This window comes from Nelumbo lutea, chromosome 6 (assembly GCF_056320005.1).
Source record: "Nelumbo lutea isolate HS-2025 chromosome 6, American lotus-T2T, whole genome shotgun sequence".
Lineage (NCBI taxonomy): Eukaryota > Viridiplantae > Streptophyta > Magnoliopsida > Proteales > Nelumbonaceae > Nelumbo > Nelumbo lutea.
The window spans coordinates 794,058-814,261 of NC_142689.1; the positions used below are offsets into that span (position 1 = coordinate 794,058).

Consider the following 20,204-nt stretch of genomic DNA (forward strand, 5'->3'; position numbering starts at 1 on the left):
ATTATGCTTGGATAACATACCCAATATTTTTGACCATGCCAGGTTGTATCACCTGTCAAAATGACATTTGAAATGTAAGACTTTAAATTATTTTTATCAGATTATTTTTTTATCCTTTTCACTCTATTCATCATTTCTTCATCACTTTTTTTTTTCTTGGTTATACAGATATGCCACATGTGTGATTCCCATAAGTGCCTTCTTCGCATCAAGCCTTTGGTAAGTACTTGGTGCAGCAGGTCTGGGTTTGGTTTAGTTCATGATGTACTTTTTCTTCACACAATGATGTTTTTTTTTTTTGAATAACTGAAAATTCTTCACACAATGACAAAAGCATGAGTTGCTGTCTTTTATGTACTTTCTGATAATGTTCAGTTCTATGTTAGTTTGCATTCATTTGGAATGGAGTGAAATCATGCACTTGCTACTATTACAAAATTTTCTTAAATTTCCATTTACTTGTAAATCTGATCTTCTTATTAAGCGGCTTGACTATTGTACTTTTGTTATCATTTAAGCAAATGTCACTCAGCAGGACTGCTCTTAGCACTTATATCATGCCAAGTCAACACTTTTCCCTATGTTTGACATTCTTAGTCGCTTTTATCTTTGCTTCCAACAGTATGTGTGTTGTAGATCTATTGTCTTCTATAGAAAGATAAATGAGCTTGAGATAGTTTATGTGCCATTTTGTTCAGCATCTTTAGTGTAACACTTCTCTTTCAAACCTGGTACAATAATATAGTACATACTTCCACTCGCCTTAATAGTCATAACAAATTTTAATTAACAAGTATTAAAGACATAACCCTTGAATTTTGTCTTTGTAAAAAGGTAAATAGTCACGTTTTTATTTCATCTCCTGCTTTTTTCTGAATTCCCCCTATTTTGAAAGAAAAAACAGTTGTTTGATTCATGTCTAGGGGGTGCATTTAGAGACTGTAATGGGGAAAATCAAAATGGAATTATCCTAGCCATCAAGATTTGGCAATTCCATTCAAGTAGAATTACAAGCTGTTACTCAAGAACTAAAATTTGTAGTATCTTCTGGATTTTGGGATATTATGGTAGAAGAGGATTCTAAAACCACCATATCCTAGCTGAATGGTGAGTTGGATGGTCCATGGAAGCTTAAACATTTGATAAGAGAAGCTAGGCAATTGGTAGCAAACTAGGTGCTAGCTTCTTCTGGATTCCTTGTTCTGCCAACACACTTGCTGACACAATAGCTTGTGAAGGTGCTAACCAGGGATGCAAATGCTATCCGTTTCTCTGAATTTGAATTTGATCACATTAAGGGTGATCTAAATTCAATCCATTTATCTAATATGGATCCACTCCTATCCGATCCAATAAAACCCAATTTGACTCGATTGAAATAAATATGCTCATTTATACTTAAAATCTATATTGTATCTATTAGTAAAGTTGGTTTGAATGTTGTGTTTTTACTAAATTGTCATAAGTTCAAGTTTATACAAGTCATTTCAATTTGCTTTGTTCATGAAATACAATATAGTCATTTTGATCAGGGGCCATTACTTGGTGAAAACACATTTGAAGTCTGAGGACAGTCACCGATGACCCAGTACCTGTGATGGTCACTAGGTGTCCCTCCGAATATGGAGGCGTGGGATCAAACCTGCATTAACATATGCTCTCCATCGGTAAGGTTGGTGTGCGCCACGTGCACTCTGCTCTATCCCCCTGTAATGTGTAATATGTAATGCCAAAAAAAAGTCCGAGAAAGGCCACTTTGTGTGAAAAATGCCAAAGGTTAGGACCATACCCATTCTGCCCTTCCCAAGACCCTAGATAGCTGGTACCAACATTAGGCAATGATTTTTTTTTTAAATATTTTGATCAACTTAATACTATTCAATATCCAATTGCAATCTGAATTTAATTCGAATCCAATGGATACAATTTCACCTGAATTCAAATATAAATGAAACAAATTTGGATCTACCTATATCTGATTTGATTCAATCTGTTTGCATCCCTTCTGTTAATGGACATGATTTGGTATGGGGACAACATTGTTTGGACTAGGATCAGAAACAGGAATGTATGGGGGCATCCTACTAGGGGCATGAGGAGCTAAATAGCTAGTTACTATCTTGTTCAGAACCATCAAACAAAGCTAAGAAGTTAAGGTTAATGGACAAAATAATATGCTGTGAAGTTGTCCTGTGAACTTTAAGAGTCAAAATTACATGATAGAGTGGGTTCAAGCAAAATTTCAACTCATAAAAAGTGCAAATTATTCTAATAGATTAACCAAATAATCTATTGCACAAACAAAGACTAAGATTTAACTTCATGTTTGAAAAGAATTTTGAGCTAGCTCAAAGTGGCAATCATGTCCATTATGTGGGCAATGCTATGCTACTTCACATATCGGCAACATTATTGCCAACTTATGTTATAATACCAGCTCTTGTACTCTATATAGTGCCAATAGTTTTCATTGAGGAATGTGTCAATTCTGGTAATATTTTGTGTCAGTGCCCATGGAAACACAAATAGGTTGCAGAAATATTGTGATCTAGTTCAAGCACTGGTTTTGATTGGGATTTGGGCCTAAAAAGGGGTCTATGGGTGGGCAATGATATGCCACTCCACATATCTACAATGTTGTTGCCAACTTATGTTATAATACCATTCTTGTACGCTATATAGCGCCAATGGTTTTCATTGGGGAATATGTCAGTTCTGGTAATATTTTGTGTAGTGCCCATAGAAATGGAAATATGATGTGGAAATATTGTGATCTAGTTCAAGCACTGGTTTTGATTGGGATTTGGGCCTAATAAGGGGTCTAAGGGATTCAGAATTTAACGGTGTCTTGGCTCTTCTTCATATCCTTGAAGGGGTTTTCTTGGATCCATTCAAACCCGATAGTCGAATTTCGACTCGCTCCTCTGCTGGTACCTTCTCTTGTGCTTCCTTTTTTGAGGTCTTAACCCTCAGATGGTTTGGGGCAACCTTTCTGTTAAGGAGGTTTGGAGTAAACCTATCCCTCCCAGAATTGTAGGTTTTTGTTGGGAAGTGTTACTGGAAAGAATAAAAACTTGTGATTTGCTCCTAAGAAAAAGACCGAGTTGGTGCTTATCCCCTCATTGGTGTGTTCTCTATAAAATTAATGGAGAGTCTTGCTATCACTCATTAATCTCTTGCCCCTGTTGTAATTTTGATAGGAATGATTTTTCTCCTTGTTTGGGTGGTAGGTGGAACCCCCTACCTAAATGCAAAGTTTGTTTGCCTCTACATTTTTTAGTTGGCCAAATAAGAGGGGAAGATTGATGTGGAGATGTTTAAGAGCTGTTTGTCGGGCCATTTGGGAGGAAAGTAATTCAAGGATATTCTGAGATAGGGAAAGAAGCAGATAGGCTATTATTGAGGTCTTCACTGTTAGAGTGGTTCAGTGGGGTAAATCTTTGGAGTTATTTGCTGATTTTCAGCTTTTCAGTGGGTGATATAATGAGAAATTGGAAGGAAGTGGCTTGTTCAGACTGACATAAGTCTGTTACAAGCCCGATATGGTCTCCATCACTTCCTGGTTTTATTAAGCTCAATTTTGATGGGGTAGTGCATGCAATCCAGGTCCATCAGGTATTTGTGGTGCTTTCAGGAACAAGGAGGGCAGAATCATTGGTCTATTTTCAGGGCCAATAGGTGAAGGGGATTCTTTGAGGGCTGAGATTTTGGCCATGTTGGTAGGCATGCAAAGAGCAAAGGACGTGGACATTAGTAAGTTGGTTATAGAAGGGGGACTCAAAGCTGGTGGTGGGTTGGCTGCAAAAGGAAGAAATTGGACTTTGGAACTACAACAGGGAAAGAAAGAAATTTAAATGGCTGATGCAAGGCATATATGTGAGATTAAATCGGGTTAAAAGAACTGCTAATGGGTTTGCTGATGCTTTAGCAAAACAAGGGATGGGAAGAATTCAGTTGTTTTGGACTTAACTATAACTTTATTTTAGTTTTTGTGGAGAGTTAAGAGATTTTATCTCTTCTCTTTTGTAATTTCTATCTTTTAATGAAATATGCAGTTATTGATCAAAACAAGAAAAAGAAATGTATGGACATTTTAAACTTTATAAAGATATCCTATTGGATTTATTTTACTGGATACCAACTTTTTCTGTGTTGTCATTCTATATCTGGAGGATAATAGCTGTTTTTTATCAGAAAGAAGATAATATTTGTTTTTTGTTATTTCTTAGTGATGTCACTATTCAATCTATTTACAGCCTTCCATGTTAATTTCATACTTTGTTATCTATCTTGGTTCTGAAAAGTAAATTTTATACTTGCAGGTTTGGCAACACTGCTTATTTGCACATTTCTGTTGCCTTCATCCAGATGCTTAAAGCCCTAAGTATGTTGGTATCATCTGCATATCATTTCTCTTGATTTCATGACTGTACCCTAGAGAAGTACTAAATGTTGACAGTTTACTCTTAAAATATGGGCTGATGCAGTGCCAGTGGCAACATTTCTCATGGCTGTTATATGTGGGACTGACAAATTAAGGTGCGACGTGTTCTTGAACATGGTGCTGGTCAGTGTTGGTGTTGTCATTTCCTCCTATGGGGAAATTCATTTCAATGTAATTGGTACAGTTTACCAGGTCACAGGCATATTTGCTGAAGCTCTTAGATTGGTCTTAACTCAAGTCCTTCTCCAAAAGAAGGGCTTGACATTAAATCCCATCACCAGCTTATATTACATAGCCCCATGCAGGTATACATTCTGATACTGAATACGCATCTTGTCCCCACTCTTTGTATATTTGTATTTATACATGTAAATTAGTATGTATCAGAGAAAATCATTACATGTTTATGGTTCATATTTCTCTGTTTTGAACAATTGAACCATGGGAAGGTGTGAAGATAATAAAATGTCACAAGTAAAAATTTCCTTATGAAAGAAGAGGAAGTCTTTCTGACTTTTATTTTTGAGCACTAGCTGATCTTAACAAGAGATCGCGCACACACATACACAAAGGCTAACCTGAGATAACTGCTCGGTATCAGCCCTTGAAGCAAAGCTAATTATTCAGCCCTTATTGAATCCCTGCGTCCAATTGGACCTGGGTTTGCAGTAAGAACATCACCTTCATTATTTCACAACACTTCACCAATATCTGTATTTCCTGGTTAAACCATTGAAATAGTTCAGCTTTGTCACCAATGGAGGGGACCAACTCATGAGGATGATATCCATGAGGAAGGGTGATTTTGGAGCCAATTTTTAAAATGGGGTGAGGGAAAGGGAGTCATGTGATTTTTACAATAGGTACAAGGGCCCAAAAAGTATATAGGATGTTATAATTATTTAGTTATTGGAAATAGGGGAAAGTAATGTAATTTGTTCTCTTTCAACAACACTCCAAGTCAATGGGAGGAGGCGATAGGAAAAATTTTGTCTAAGTTGTTGGTGGATGGAATATCTCTGACTAGTCAAAATGAGATAGCTTGAGCCTTTGTGGATCATTTTAAATCAATCTTTAGGAGACCTTTGGAGGAGTCTAAGGCATGGTTGGAAATGAATTTTGAGTTGGATGAGATGAGATCAAAGAAGTTGTGTCTGTGCTAGATGTGGTGGTCGTAAGAGGCCTGTTCCCAAGGGTATTATGTATGGTAAGCCAACAAATCAAGGTATCACACAGCTGAATTTTCAATGCAACAAAAGATCAGTTGCAGAGGAACGTGCTGGGCGTAAGTTGGGTGGCCTGAAGGTTCTCAATTCCTACTGGACCGATGAGGATTCAACATACAAATACTATGAGATCATCTTGGTTGATGCTGCCCATAATGCGATCTGCAATGACCCTATGATCAACTGGATCTGCAAGCCTGTTCATAAGCACAGGGAGCTCCGGGGACCGACTTCTACTGGTAAAAAGTACAGGGGTCTCCATGGAAAGGGACACTTGGACCACAAGGCAAGGCCATCCCGAAGGGCAAATTGGAAGAGAAACGACACCCTCTCTCTCGCTATCGTTAATGGAAGTGACATTTCTTGCAGTTCTTGTTGTGTTAGGATTGGATTTCATTTGTAGGACTCAGTAGCCTGTTTGGGATAAAGAATGGGTTGGTTATAACAAGGAACAAATTCATATTTTGGCAGATTTTATACGCTATATTTATTTAAGTTGTTTATCAAAAAGATGGAGCCAATGCACTTTGGCTTGATGGTATTACGATGGTTTTCTATCAAGATTGCTGGGAAATGTTAAAGGAGGATCTACATAAGGTATTCAATGAGTTTTTTGGGCGGGGTAAAATTAACTAAACCCAAGACTTAATTCCACCATTATTACATTAATCCCAAAGAAATATGAAGTTATGCATCCTAAGGATTTTAGCATAGTTGCATCCTAGGTGGTGAAATCTATAAATATAAAATCTATGTTTATACTACAATATGTTTAAGAAGAAGAAGGGAAGAGAATAGGGGTGGAACCCCTATTTTTTTGGAAAAAAAAGCATTGAATCAGGGTTGGAAGAAGAAGAAGAAGAAAGAAGGGAGGAGAATAGGGGCGGAGGCCGCAGAGCCCCTGCTTTTTCGAAAAAAAAGCATTGAATCTGGAAGAAGAAGAAATTGGGCTGGAACTAGAAGCCTTTGGTTTTCTTCCCTCTTTAGTCGAGCAAAAACCCTTTCAAGACAACAAATGAACTAAAGAAATGAAAATGAGATGTATTCTATTAGTGTGGCTTAATAATAAAAGTTAACATGTAACCAATTGTATTTTAAAACAACATAATAGCCAATAAAAATATTAGAATAATAAATATGAAAAAATATTTCTTAAATTTATTTAGGCACTTGCCTAAGTCTCTGGGCGGTCGCCTAGTATACAAAATTATAGGCGTTTGGGCGAGGCGACACTGTAAAACCGCCTAGTCACCTAGTTGCCTAGGCGACAATGTAAAACCGCCTAGGCGTCGCCTTGACAACTATGGATTTTAAGCCAATTAGTCTGATCAATAGCTTGTATAAAATCATATTTTTTTTTGTAAGTGAGATAATTTTATTAATAAGATTGAAAAGGTGTAAAAACACCCTAGGAGGAGGCACGAGATGTTACCTCCCCTTTGGAAAGAGAATATAAACACACTCTTAACAGAAATACACTTATAAAGTAGCCTAGAACAAATCACCCTTTGAAGCCCCTTGTTTAGCCAAGGAATCAGCCATAGCATTTGCTGATCTGCTATCCCACTGAAAGCTTACAGTCATGTTTCTTGTTAGCCACTTGACTTTTTGGGAAGGTCTCTATAACCCCAGAAAACCGTATCCAGATCTGACAGCCAACCTACTACCACCTTAGAGTCCCCCTCAAATATTAAGTGTTCCACTCCAAGCTGGTTTGCAGCTTGTATTCCTTGTACTGCAGCCAATATCTCAGCCCTTGTAGAGTCACCAACACTCACTGATCCAGAGTATAGGGATAAGATGTTACTATCATTATCTCTCAAAACCCCTCCTAAGCCTGAAGGCCCTGGATTACCTTGACTACTCCCATCAAAGTTCAGTTTAACCATTCCTTCCGGAGGAGGTTTCCATTCAGCTTTTACACTAATCTTTTTAGAGGTTGTGGAGGTGACCTCTGCCTAGCTTTTCCAAAGATCATCAAAGGAATAATTCATAAAAAAGATCTGAAGTTTTCAACCAAAAAATTGTTCTTGTCAAGATACACTCCTTTACTTCGGCTAAACTTCTTTCATTTTCTTGGAAAATTTTGGCATTCCTCTCCTCCCAAATGGTCCACAAAATAGCTACCCTTACGCACTTCCACATTGGTTTCCCTCTCTTTGTTGACCACCGGAAGGTAGTCAGATCAAAAAGCAGACCTACTTCGAAGGGCAAGTTCCACCTACACCCAATTCCAAATATTAGCAACCAAAGCACTAGATATCAGCAAGTGATGATAGTCCTCACTCTTTACTTTACACAAAATACACCAGTTTGGTGATAAACACAAGTAAGGTCTCTTCTTTTGTAGTTAATCCAAGGTATTGATCTTACCATAATAAGCTTCCCAACAAAAGATAGCAACTTTAGGAGGTATAGGCCTTGACCAAAACTCTTTGACAGGGAAACCCCCAGATGAAGAAGAAGAGCAAAGGGATTTGAAAAAAGAAGAACAAGTGAAGGAACCATTTGAGGTCAGAGTCCAGATTCTTCTATCATGTTTGAGAGGGTCCAAACACACAAGAGTCTAGAAGAAGTAGAAGCTCAGAGACACAAGTTGATTCTTCATCCGTTAAACCTCTACGAAAACCAAAATCCCAATTTAAAGTCAAAGGAAGAATCGGAGGGGAAAGGAACCTTGAAATAGGCTTCTTTTTAAAAAGGGAAATGGAATAGAGGGAGGGAAAGCAATCTTTTAGAGGTTGATTACCCACCCAAACATTCTCCCAAAAGAGAACAGAATTTCCAGAGCAAACATCATACCTTACAAACTTGAGGAAATCAGGTAGTCCTAAATAGGTCAAAGGCCACTCAAACCAGGTACACTCTAAACAGGCAGCTATGGATTCCATCACCTCCCTAGTTAGGTTTAACCCTACCACACAACTTTTCTCAAAATTGATTTTCAAGTTAGAGGCACTTTCAAAATGAATTATCACATCTTTTAAAATTCTCACCTTCATCAAGTCAAAACCCTCACAAAAAATTATGATGTCATCTGCAAATTGAAGGTGTGTTACTAGAATTCTATCTCTACCTATTCTCCAACCTCTTATTGACCCAACCATGTTTGATTTTGATATCAGTCTACTTAGAGCATCCGCAACCAGTGTAAATAGAAAAGGGGACAGTGGATCACCTTATCTTAGGCCCCTACAAGCTAGGAAAAAATCATTAACAACCCTAATAATTAGAATTGAGTAATGGCAGGAGGTAAGGCAACCATTGATCCAATTACACCATCTAACCCCAAATCCACACTTTCTTAGAACCTCTAGCAAGAAGCTCCAATCCTCTAGATCATAGGCCTTTTCAAGATCCAATTTGCACAAAGCCTTTATTACCCGATCTTCTCATCTCCTCTACACACTCATTTGCTATTAAGATCTGATCTATTATTTGTCTCCCCTGTAAAAGTTATTACCTTTTACTTATGTGATCTCTATCTATAAGGATGAGTATATTTCAGCCTTCGTGTTTCCTTCCAACTCCTCAGGGTTTGCTTGGGATTTGGGCCTTGGAAGAGGTGTTCGTGATTGTGAGGCTGATAGTGCTGTGACTTTGCTTCAAAACCTTGAAGGTGTTTCTTTAGACCCTTCACGGAATGAAAGTCGAGTTTGGACTCTTTCCCCCTCGGGTACCTTCACTTGTGCCTCATTTTTTCTGTCCTTGATTAGGTCAATTGACAGTAGAAGCCAACTTTCCAGCAAAAGATGTTTGGGGTGACCTATTCTGCATAAGATTGGGTGATTCTGCTGGAAAGTAATTCTAGATAGAATCAATACTTGTGATCTTCTTCGAAGGAAAAGACCTAATTGGTGTTTGTTCCCCTCATTGGTGTATCCTTTGTAAGGCTAACGGGGAGTCCTCCCATTACTTTTTTTTTTTTTTTAGAAAATTTAACCAGGATTCATTAAAGGAAGAAGAGGTACATCAGAAGATGTACAAAGCAGGGGAAGAACCCCTACAAATTACAAAGGAGGAAGCTTGTCGCTATACAAATGCTCCAAATACACACCACATTTGGCTAAGCCATCTGCTGTATGATTGTGTTCCCTAGGAGTCCAAACTAATTTTACATTTAAACAGTCCAAAGAGTCCCTAGCCTCTGCCAAATAGTGACTCAATCTCCAAGGTTCTCCCTCTTTGTCTCTTAACCATTTTATAGTATTTGCTGAATCACCTGCAGTGATTAAATTCTGGATTCCCAAAATTTTTATTATTCTGATTCCTGTGAAAGCAGCCATCAGTTCAGCCTTTGTGGAATCGGCCAAACCAATTGGACTGCTGAAAGTCCAACAAATGTTGCTCCTTTCATCCCTTACTGTGCCTCCATTACCTGCTAAGCCAGGGTTACCTAAGGCACTTCCATCGAAGTTTAGGGTCACTACTCCTTCACTGATGGGGTCGGGATGTCTCAAGGATGTTTGATGGAGGTGAGGGAGAAACAGAAGGGGGAATGGTTTTCCTCCCATTACTTGTTAATCTCCTGTTCCCTTGCATTGTCAATTTGGGAATGGGTTTCCTCTTTCTTTGTGTGGTGGACCCTGCCAAATGTACAAAGACTGTTTAACCCTACTTTTTTAGTTGGCATAAGAGGGGAAGAGTTTTATGGAGATGTACTAGGGTCTAGGGCTGTAGTTTGCTGGACCTTATGGGAAGAGAGAATAGATTGTTTGAAGACAAAGAAAAGTAGGGATGCCCTAAGGCTGTGTTTGGTTTGAAGGAAAAAGTAGGGAAAGGAAGGGAAAGGTCTCACCTTAACAAACTTTGTATAGGTTTCCCTACCTTTTCCTTCAAACCAAACATACCATAATTGAAGTCATTACAGTTAGGGTGGTCCATTGGGTGAAAACTTTGAACCTCTTTAATGGTATTCCTGCCACCGACTTGATGAGAAAATGGAGAGAAGTGTCTGACTCTGCTTCTTTGAAAAAGATTCTTGTGCCAACTCGGATTCCTTCAATAAGTGGATTCATTAAATTGAATTTTGATATGGAAGTAGTGAAGGTAATTGTGGACCTTCAGGCATTGGAGGAGCATTCAGGGATGAGGATGGCAGAAATAATAGCTCTATACTGTGGTTCTATTGGTGTAGGAGATTCTTTGAAGCTGAAATCGTAGCTGTGATGGAAGGAATTAAGAAGGCAAAAGAATTAAATCCCTCCAAGCTGATAATTGAAGGTGATTCTAAGCTGGTTATTGGCTGGCTCCAAAAGGAGGAGTGGGGATGGTGGGAATATATTAATGAGACAAGGAAGTTTAGTTGCTTGACGTGAGGAATGGATATTCAGTTTTGGGTTAAGAGTGATGCAAACTGTTTGGCTGATGCTTTGGCCAAACAGGGAGTGGGAAGAAGCACAGATTTTTGGGCCATGTTGTAATCTATTCTCTTCTGTATATTCGAGGAGTTAAGAAAGTTTACCTTCCCTCTGTATTCTGTCCTTTCTCTATTCTAATTGATGAATTGATTCTCTGTTATTGATAAAAAGTAAATAAAGTCAAAAAACTATTTGGGTGCTTCCACACATCTAATCTTTCTATTTCCTCATTTTATTAGAGGACTATCTGTCAATAGATCTGATATTCTTCATCCTAATCTCTTAGTTTTTTTTTTTTTTTTCTAATGACCAAGAGTCATTCTTTCAAGTAATAAAAAACTCAATGAGGATGGTTTGAGCAACCCTGCAAGGTTCTTTTGAGGCATTTTCAAATTGTGAAGTTAATGGACTGGTACAGCAACATTGGCTGGTGATGGGGATAAATCCAGAACAGAAAATGGTAGGATATAATGATATATCATGCTTGTGCAGTATAATGTCAGAGGCCTATAGGATTGGTTATTGACTGTGGTGAGCAATAACAGAGCTGAGTGCAATTTCTTTAATGTTTGTGTAAACCTTACTCTACAAGTTTGGTGTATTTTTTTTTGAAGGGTAAAAAGGAAATTTCATTAAACTGAAAAAAAGGCAGTATGCAGTACATCTCAAAATGATGGTTGTCAAGTTGATAAACCAAATACAAATCGGCTATCAAACTGTAAATGAATCAAAATTACAGGGATTCAACTCCAGAATGCCCCAGAAATTCTCTAACAAATCAGACTTATTCACTTGGTCAAACTCTGGAAGACTGAGTGCCCAAGCTGCAATCAGATTGCCCACTCCTGCTATCAAATATTCAATATTTTTTCCCTTGTCCTCGAAAACACTTCAGTTTCTCACTTTTCAAATGGACCAGCATATTGTGAATGGAATACAGATCCACAGGAATTTGGCTTTCTTGCTTCCTCTGATTTTCAGCCATTTGGAGAAAATCTCTGCTGGAACCGAAGGATGAAATGCATTCTCTCCAAACAGGTTGTAGGATGGGGATGTAAGGCTAGGTTGCGGAGTGGTCTCTTTGAAAGATGAAGAGAAGCCTCGAGAGTGAGGGAAAGTGAAGGTCCTTAGGTAAAGGGCTTAGAAAATGAGAGAGCTGTGGATACTTGAGAGTATCAGTAACAAATGCTTAGGATCGGATGAGTTCTAATGTGAAGAGGATCTCTATTTATGGAGGAGGTCCCTCAGATCCTAAAAGGTAGGAGATTAAGATATTCGCTCCGTATCGGGAAGGGAATATCTGATTCACTGTCAATCATTGGGTGCGCTACTGAGGTATCACCACGTGTTTCATGAGGATCTTCTCAAGGATTCGCTTTCCTTATCCTTGAGTTTCCTCATTACTCGCGTGTGCTCCTACCTTTTTGCGTGTCATAACTAATCCTATGTGGCAATAGTGATGTCTCCGTTTGGCGGTACCTTGCCAGTTTTATGTAGCGGCTTGTGAAGTCCTTTGTTGTCTTGGGTTCGCGTGTGTCTGGGTACACGCGGGCCTCGCTATGGGCTCAGCCTACTGTCCTTTTTATCCCGATATCTAGAGTGGGCTCGCAGGTCGTGAGTTCATCGCATGTTGTAGCGGGTGTGGCTTCATTGCACACTTAGGTTTGTTTGAGTCTCTTGGACGGGTCTTTCTAAGGTTTATTTAGGTTCTGGTGTTAACTGAACTTGGTGACCTGTGGGTTTATTGCAGCTTTGCTTAATGTTTTGCGGGTTCATCGCAAAGGTGGCGGTGTACCGCAAGTTCATTGCAACATGGGAGTTGATTGCAAGCGGCTCGTGAGTGCTTCTGTGGCATTACTCTTGGTGTCCAAGTGTTCTTTGAGGGTCTAGGTGAGCTGTACATACCTACACAGGTAGGAGAAGAACTTCCGAATGAAGTTTGCCACACTACATGGGAAGAATAAATGGAGGACTGTTTCTTCCTCCTGGTTGCACATATAACAACAGTTTGCTAACTGTAAGCCTCTGGATTTCAGGTTGTCAGAGGTTAGAATACTGTCATTCGCCACCAGCCAAGCAAAAGCTTCTACCCTTGCGGGTACTGGGTTACTCCACACTCCTTTATCTGGTCTGAATCCCTACCATCTCTCAGTAAAGCCTTGTAAAAGGATTTAATTGAGAATCTTCCTCCTCTGCATTCTTTCCACCATAATCCATCTGCTGTAGCTCTGGAAAGATTTGTATTTTCTAACCTTTCCAATAACAGAATACACTCTTCCACCTCTTGGTCCAATAAATGTCTTCTGAACTTCGGGTTCCAAATCACTTGCTCCCCTCTCCACTCATAACACTGCTCAATAGATATTTGTTGATCTGTCAGCTTGTAAAGTTTAGGGCACACCTCATACAATTTTCTCACCCCAAGACACTCGTCTTCCCAAAACCTTACCCTAAGCCCTTCTCCCACTTTAAACTTAACTAAACTTCTGAAGTCTTGATTAAAGCTCATGATTCCTTTCCACACACTTATCCCATAGGAGCTCCTCACCTTCCTTGATTCCAACCCGAACCTCACCACACCATATTTTCCAACCTTCTCCATAATGCCTCCCTCTCTCTTTCTTGCCCAAATCTCCATAGCCATTTCCCTAAAAGTGCTTTGTTAAATAATTTTACCCTTCTCAGCCTCAAGCCTCCCCGCTCCTTTGATTTTCAGACCTTCTCCTACTTGACCAAATGAAGCTTTTTGGTCCCCCACCCCCTCCCATAGAAAGTCCCTCTGAATTTTCTCAATTTTCATAGCCTCTTCTCTGGGAACTCTTAAAAGGGATAAGTAATATGTTGGTAAGCTGGACAGAACACTCTAAGTGTGATTCTCCCACCCAAAGATAGATACTTGGTTTTCCATCTATCCCGCCAGCCTCCTCTCCACCCTTTCTATTAAAGGTTCCAGATATTAATTGCTGCTGCCTTTGATTCCACTGGCAGCCCAAGATAGATGAAAGGTAGCTCCCCTACCTTACACGCCAGCACTTCTGTGTATTGCCTCACTTCCTCGGCACTTAGGTTCCCAACTCCTATTAGTGAACTTTTTTCCATATTCACCTTTAGACCAGTCAGCATTTCAAAGTTGGCTAAGATAGCTCTTAAATTCAGAACTTGATTTGCTGAAGCATCTAGGAAGATTAGTGTATCATCAACATATTGTAGGTGAGAGATATGCAGTCCTTCATTTCCAACTTTAAAGCCTTCTATCCACCCCCTCTGCACTCCTTTCTTCATGATCAGGTTTAAAGCTTCCATGACTAAGACAAACAACAAAGGTGAAGTGGGCCCCCCTGCCTCAACCCTCCAAACCCCATCAACCTGGTGTAGGAGTCTTTAACTTAATATATGCACTCTCCTGAGACATCAAACTTTACAACTGTTGAACATGTCCTAAAGCACTTGGTTAAACAATCTCGGAATAGGAATTCATTTCTCTAAGCATGGCAATCTCAAAGTGGTTACAGATCATGGATTGGGCCGGTTCACTTCATGGTTACAGGTTATTGCATGTTTATGAGTGGAAATTTATTAATATGGATAAGAACAAATGGCAGTGGCCAAATGAAGTGCCAAGGCAGGGTATTGTGCCATGGCACATGGAGTAGCTGAAGTTTTGTGGACAAGGAATTTGCTAACTGAATTGGGCTTTACTATGACCGATGTCATATCCCTTTGTTATGACAAGAAGGTGGCAATGAACATGGAACACAATCTAGTTAAACATGACAGAACCAAAGACATTGAAGTTGATAAGCATTTCATTTACGAGAGATGGGAAGGTGGAGAAGGATGATATCTCCTATTTCTCTCATTGTTTCTCTTCTCTTCTTTTCCTCTTTTCTATTTCTATGAAAAATAACATGGGAAATGTGTCACACCCCCCAGAGTACAGGGGGTCTCTGTAATTTACCCAAAAGGTACTTTGCTCAATTTTTAATTAACACAATGCTATTTGTTATGTTTTTTGGTAGGACTACTTGTTTTGGTAAGGAATTTTGATAATTTGCTTTTTTTTTTTTTAGATTCTTACTTTCTTATATTTTTCCATTTGCAGTTTTGTGTTTCTGTTTGTTCCCTGGTATTTGCTGGAGAAACCAGGGATGGAAGTTTCACAGATTCAGTTCAATTTCTGGATATTTTTTTCAAATGCCCTTTGTGCACTAGCCTTGAACTTTTCAATATTCTTGGTAATTGGAAGAACTGGAGCAGTCACTATCCGGGTTGCTGGTGTTCTGAAAGATTGGATTCTGATTGCACTTTCAACTGTTTTATTTCCTGAATCAACGATTACTGGTCTGAATATCATTGGATATGCAATTGGTACTTCTCTTTCCATCTAAGTGAGCAAATTTGTAACACATTCAAAATTTCTGCATTAATTATTAAAATTTCACATTTTCATTGTATTCTTCTGCAGCTCTTTGTGGTGTAATCATGTATAACTACTTGAAAGTGAAGGATGTCCGAGCATCTCAACTTCCAGCTGAAAGTATCCCAGACAGAGCATCAAAGGTCAGTTTGTATCATATATTTGATACCTTCAGGATATCAGGGTTACTGCTTATTTCATGAGTACTAGTTATTCCGTAATATTTAGTGGTTTTATTTGTTCTTGTTTGAAGTAATAACTGTTATTCAGTATATCTCAGAATACTGTCCCAGTATTGGATCTTAAATATGACATTATAAATTGATAACCACCAATATATCGCCTTCTTTGGAGCTGTGGTAAGATGATTAGTTGTCTAAAAGTCTCATGGGCATTGCTTCCATTTTAATGGCAACCAATGCAAAACATAATGCTTAAAGTTCAGAATGAGCTTCCAGAAATTTTGCTCAAATGTCAGTAAGATTATATAAAAAATTCCAAGTGTGCATTGATGTTTATTCTCTGCTCCTGAACTCTGAAGCAAGATTTATAATAAATTTTCAACATTTTTATAGTGTGTTTATTGTTTCCATAATTTTATGATGTTTATGCCAGCTTCCATTACCTTCTATTTTTTATCAGTAACACAATTTATTAATATCTGCAAAGTGAATGGTATACATCATAATGTGCTAAGCACCTTAAAAAAGCTAACAAGCCTCGACTAAGCTTCTTCTATTTTCCATTTACAAGTTTCCCCCTTGTTGAATTAAACCTGGAAACATTTGGTTTCTATTACCATAAACCCTAAAACCCCAAACCCCAAACCCTAAACCCTTTTTGCAATCCTATTTTCTATGATGTCCATTTAAAATTAGTTCTTAGCTCTAAGGCTAGCCTTTTGATCTCCCTGAAAGTGTCTATGGTCCCAACAATCAATGCAGTCTCTCTTTGACCATCCTACAATCATACTAGGGTACTTATCATTCAAGATTTCTCTGTAGTTTAGGGATTTTGTTATCCTTATGATGTGAAGAACTGCCTATAATTCTGCATGCTCATACCTGAAGTAGTATAGCTAAGACGTTCCTTTATCCCAATTTCTGACTACTCCCCCAATTTCTGGGTTCCCTATGCTGCAGCTGTCAAAATACATCATGATGTTTAGGGCTGGGGGCATGAAGGGATAAAGGGTGGTCTGTCTTTTGTCAAAGAGGAGAACGCCATCTGCTGCCAAAATCTTTATATGGTATCACAGGTAGTGAAAGAAGTAAGCATGCCCAACCTATATAACCCTGATACAGCAAGGGCATGGCTGGGTACAGTATTGAATACATAATTCACACTTAAAATTGAAGTATTCGACACAATAAGACACCTTGCAATACACTCGCAATACTGCTCTGGTACATCTCCCCATGATCTTACCTCTCTTCGGTGGGGAAAAGGAGGTGCTAAATAAACTTCTTGAATATCCCTAGGTTGTCTGCCTGCCTTCAAATAAAGAACAGAAAATGGCCAAATGCTTGATAGAATTAGAAATTGATAGGAGAATAATAGATAGAAAGTATTTCTACCATTTTCTCTACAAAAAAAGGCACATGTTAGGTGATGGGGAACAGTAAGGCCTTCTCCTTTGAAGAGTTTACTAGTGTTTGTTTTCTCATGGTTAACCTCTTAGACTCTAATTTTGGGTGGAATTGGTCCTTGCAAATGGCACTCACTAGGCAAACTAACTGGGTTGAAGCTTCCATAGCCTTCTACTAATTATTCCATATCCAAACAAACTAATTATTCCTTCTGAACATAAACAGTCTTAATGTTATGACATGATCTTGCAGAAACATCTTAGCATATCTTCTTATCATCTTCGAATGAACAAAGATCTTTTCCAAGAAACCATTTTAGGGAACATTTTACCTCTCAACTTGCTTACCAGCTAGTCTGAAAGTAGTCTTGTCAATATATTTAGATCTTGCCCCCAAATCAATTGGTTCATTTGGGTTTATCATTTTATTTAATTATATTTATAATAATGTAGATACATGTAAAAAATGAATATTATGCTTTATCATGAGAGAGTCTTCCATTCAATCCACATGAAACCTGTGACCATCATAGCTGTCAAGGTGATGCCTAGGTGACAAGGCACCCATGGAGGGTTGCCTCGCCCAAGTGCCTAGTTGCTTTTTTTCAAGGCGCCATATGATGATATGAAGTTTATACTCATTTAATGAAGATTATTGGTAATTATTGGAGAAAATGATTGCCAGTCACATGAAACTTGGGGAACTATCCTAGGATTCATGTTTTTATTTTATTTTATTTTAAAGAATCAATTTCTTAGGTGAAAAGGCACTCCCCCATCACCTAACCTCCCCTTGGCACCTTGGCAACCGTGGTGACCATGAAAAAAAATCTCCTGGATCCCTTTTGTTTCTTCTAGTACATTGCAAAATTGCCACACATAGATTCTTTGCATGCATATTATTGTCCTTAATCCAAGGGTTCTTCAAGCTAAATAATTGCAACTCAGGGAACAATCCTAGGATTCATGTTTTTTTTTTTTTTTTTTTTTTCTGTTTTAAAGAATCTCTTTCTTACGTGACAGGGCACTTCCCTATAACCTCCCCCCTGCTGGCACCTTTGCAACTATAGTGACCATGAAAAAAAATCTCCTGGATCACTTTTGTTTCTTCTTGTACATTGCGAAATTGCAAAACATAGGTGATTTGAATGCATGTTACCAAGGGTTCTTCCAGCTAACTTATGGCATAATGGATATTGGTCCCTGTAGAGCTAAATCATCAAATTTGTGGTGAATGTATAGTCGCCATTTGACTTTCTGGGCGTTACATATCTTGTATGCCAATGCATCAGGGCTCTAAAGACTTACATTTTAATGGATTTGATTTTATAGTTCGGATTATGCTTTCTGGGATTGTTAGTTATTCTTCGATTGACTTCCTTGAGACTTCCAAATCACAATATTTTGGCCTTAAATTGACTGTCTTGCTAAATGTCCTAGATGTTCTGTGGCTACAAGGTTGTAACTTAATTGTGCATTATTATATGTCAATTGCCTTGACATCATAGAGGGCAACACCATGCCAAAGTATCAAATCTGGTGTTTCTTTAAAAATTAAGGAGTAGGACTGATGAACAATGAAAATCTATGCATATATAATATATTATTCTTCTGAATATTCAAACTTATTCTTGTCATTATATCTTTGAAGAAATTGAAGGCGTGGGAAAAAGTACATAATCTGTCTTTTCAAGCTCTGCTTTCAGGGAATTGAGTTTGCTATTTTAGGGCCTTATTATTCATGGATTCTTATTGGTACTTCATTGTAGGAGTGGAAGTTGGAGAAGAAGTCTTCTGATCTTTATGTACCCAACAGTGGCAATAATAACAGTGGAGGGAATGCATCTGCTTCTGATCCTAATGTGGATGAAGAAGCACCTTTGCTTCCATCATCAAGGCTGTCTCATATTGGGCGTACCCAGATTGGCAGCCACTCGTGATGGTTCATGACATGCAGCCCAAGTATAGACCAATTTTCTTGTAAGCTGTCTCACTTGGGGGGTGGGGGGCATTTTATTTGCAAATAGAGAAAAGGGAATGAAGCCAGACGAATTGTATTCCTTTCTTTTGCAAAGAACCACCATTCTTTGCCATTCAATATTGAGGGAATTCATTGTAGAAACTTCATTTGTAGTTTGGGCTTGAAATATAGACTACAGAGGTTAGTTTACTCAGTCTCCTTCAATTTTATGGTTCTATAAATCGTATTACTGGTATAATTCAATACTGCCGGACCTGAAAAGGTACAAAGCTGCCTAACATTATATGAACAATATCATATTTTTTTAATATTCTTTCTTTTCCCTTCCAATTTTTTTGATCAGTGCCCCCTTCCTAGGTTTTTACCCAGCATGCAGTATAATATTCAAGATTCGTGCTAGTGCCATGGAGCATTGAACACGGTTGATACAAGGTGTCAACGAGAAAAGTATTCTTTACTGGTATCCCATTTAAAGAGGATTGGGATTATAAACTGGGTCCAACTTTAATGATCAACTACAATACCATCTGATTTTAATATTTGAAGTTATATGTTCATTAGACCAGCCAACTACAATACAAGGTGTCTATTTTAATCATAAATAGCCTCAAAAAATAATTATCACCTGCCAATTTATATTGATCAATCCAAAGGTTTCAGGTAGAAACAACAATAATACCAAACACAAACCATAATTTGACAATGAATATGAATCGATATCATCTAGTTTCAGACATGATGTATTTATGTTTGGGTGGTTTACGAAGACACTCCTATAGTTTTTTATATTTACTAAATTTCTACCCCTAATTTGTGTTTTTTTAAAGACACCTATATTTTTGCACCCACTTTATTTAAAGTTATTTATTTTACTATAATGGAAGTATAAAATTACCTTTTTAACCATGATTCTGTTATACCTGGAAATGGCAACAGGCGGGGATGGGCAGCAGCTCCCCATTCCCATCTCCAAGGTTCAAAATGTCGATGCGTCGGCGTATCGGGCCAATCGAAACTCCTGGTGTTTTTTTTTTTAATTTTTTTTGCCAGCTGGTTCAGGGAAGTCGGTTTAGGTCTTCGCCACACTCTGAACCGATTGGACCACCGATACATCCACTGTAGGAACGTATCGATGGGGTGCCGGAATGATATGTATCAGCCGATACAGGCCGATACGTGTCGATGCTT

The 20,204-nt window shown here is 38.4% G+C and overlaps 1 protein-coding gene across 1 annotated transcript in view; it reads left to right on the top strand.

Annotated features, from left to right (window-relative positions):
* Positions 1-19,209, top strand: part of LOC148846706 (putative sugar phosphate/phosphate translocator At3g17430) — a 41,562-nt gene extending 22,353 nt beyond the window's left edge. Inside the window, exons 4-10 of the mRNA XM_088949291.1 lie at positions 43-74; positions 169-219; positions 4,323-4,384; positions 4,488-4,749; positions 15,133-15,398; positions 15,496-15,590; positions 18,805-19,209. Coding sequence (XP_088805417.1) covers positions 43-74; positions 169-219; positions 4,323-4,384; positions 4,488-4,749; positions 15,133-15,398; positions 15,496-15,590; positions 18,805-18,975 — 939 coding nt within the window. The 3' untranslated portion in view covers positions 18,976-19,209. The remainder of the gene's footprint in view (positions 1-42; positions 75-168; positions 220-4,322; positions 4,385-4,487; positions 4,750-15,132; positions 15,399-15,495; positions 15,591-18,804) is intronic.
* Positions 19,210-20,204: the final 995 nt, after the last annotated feature.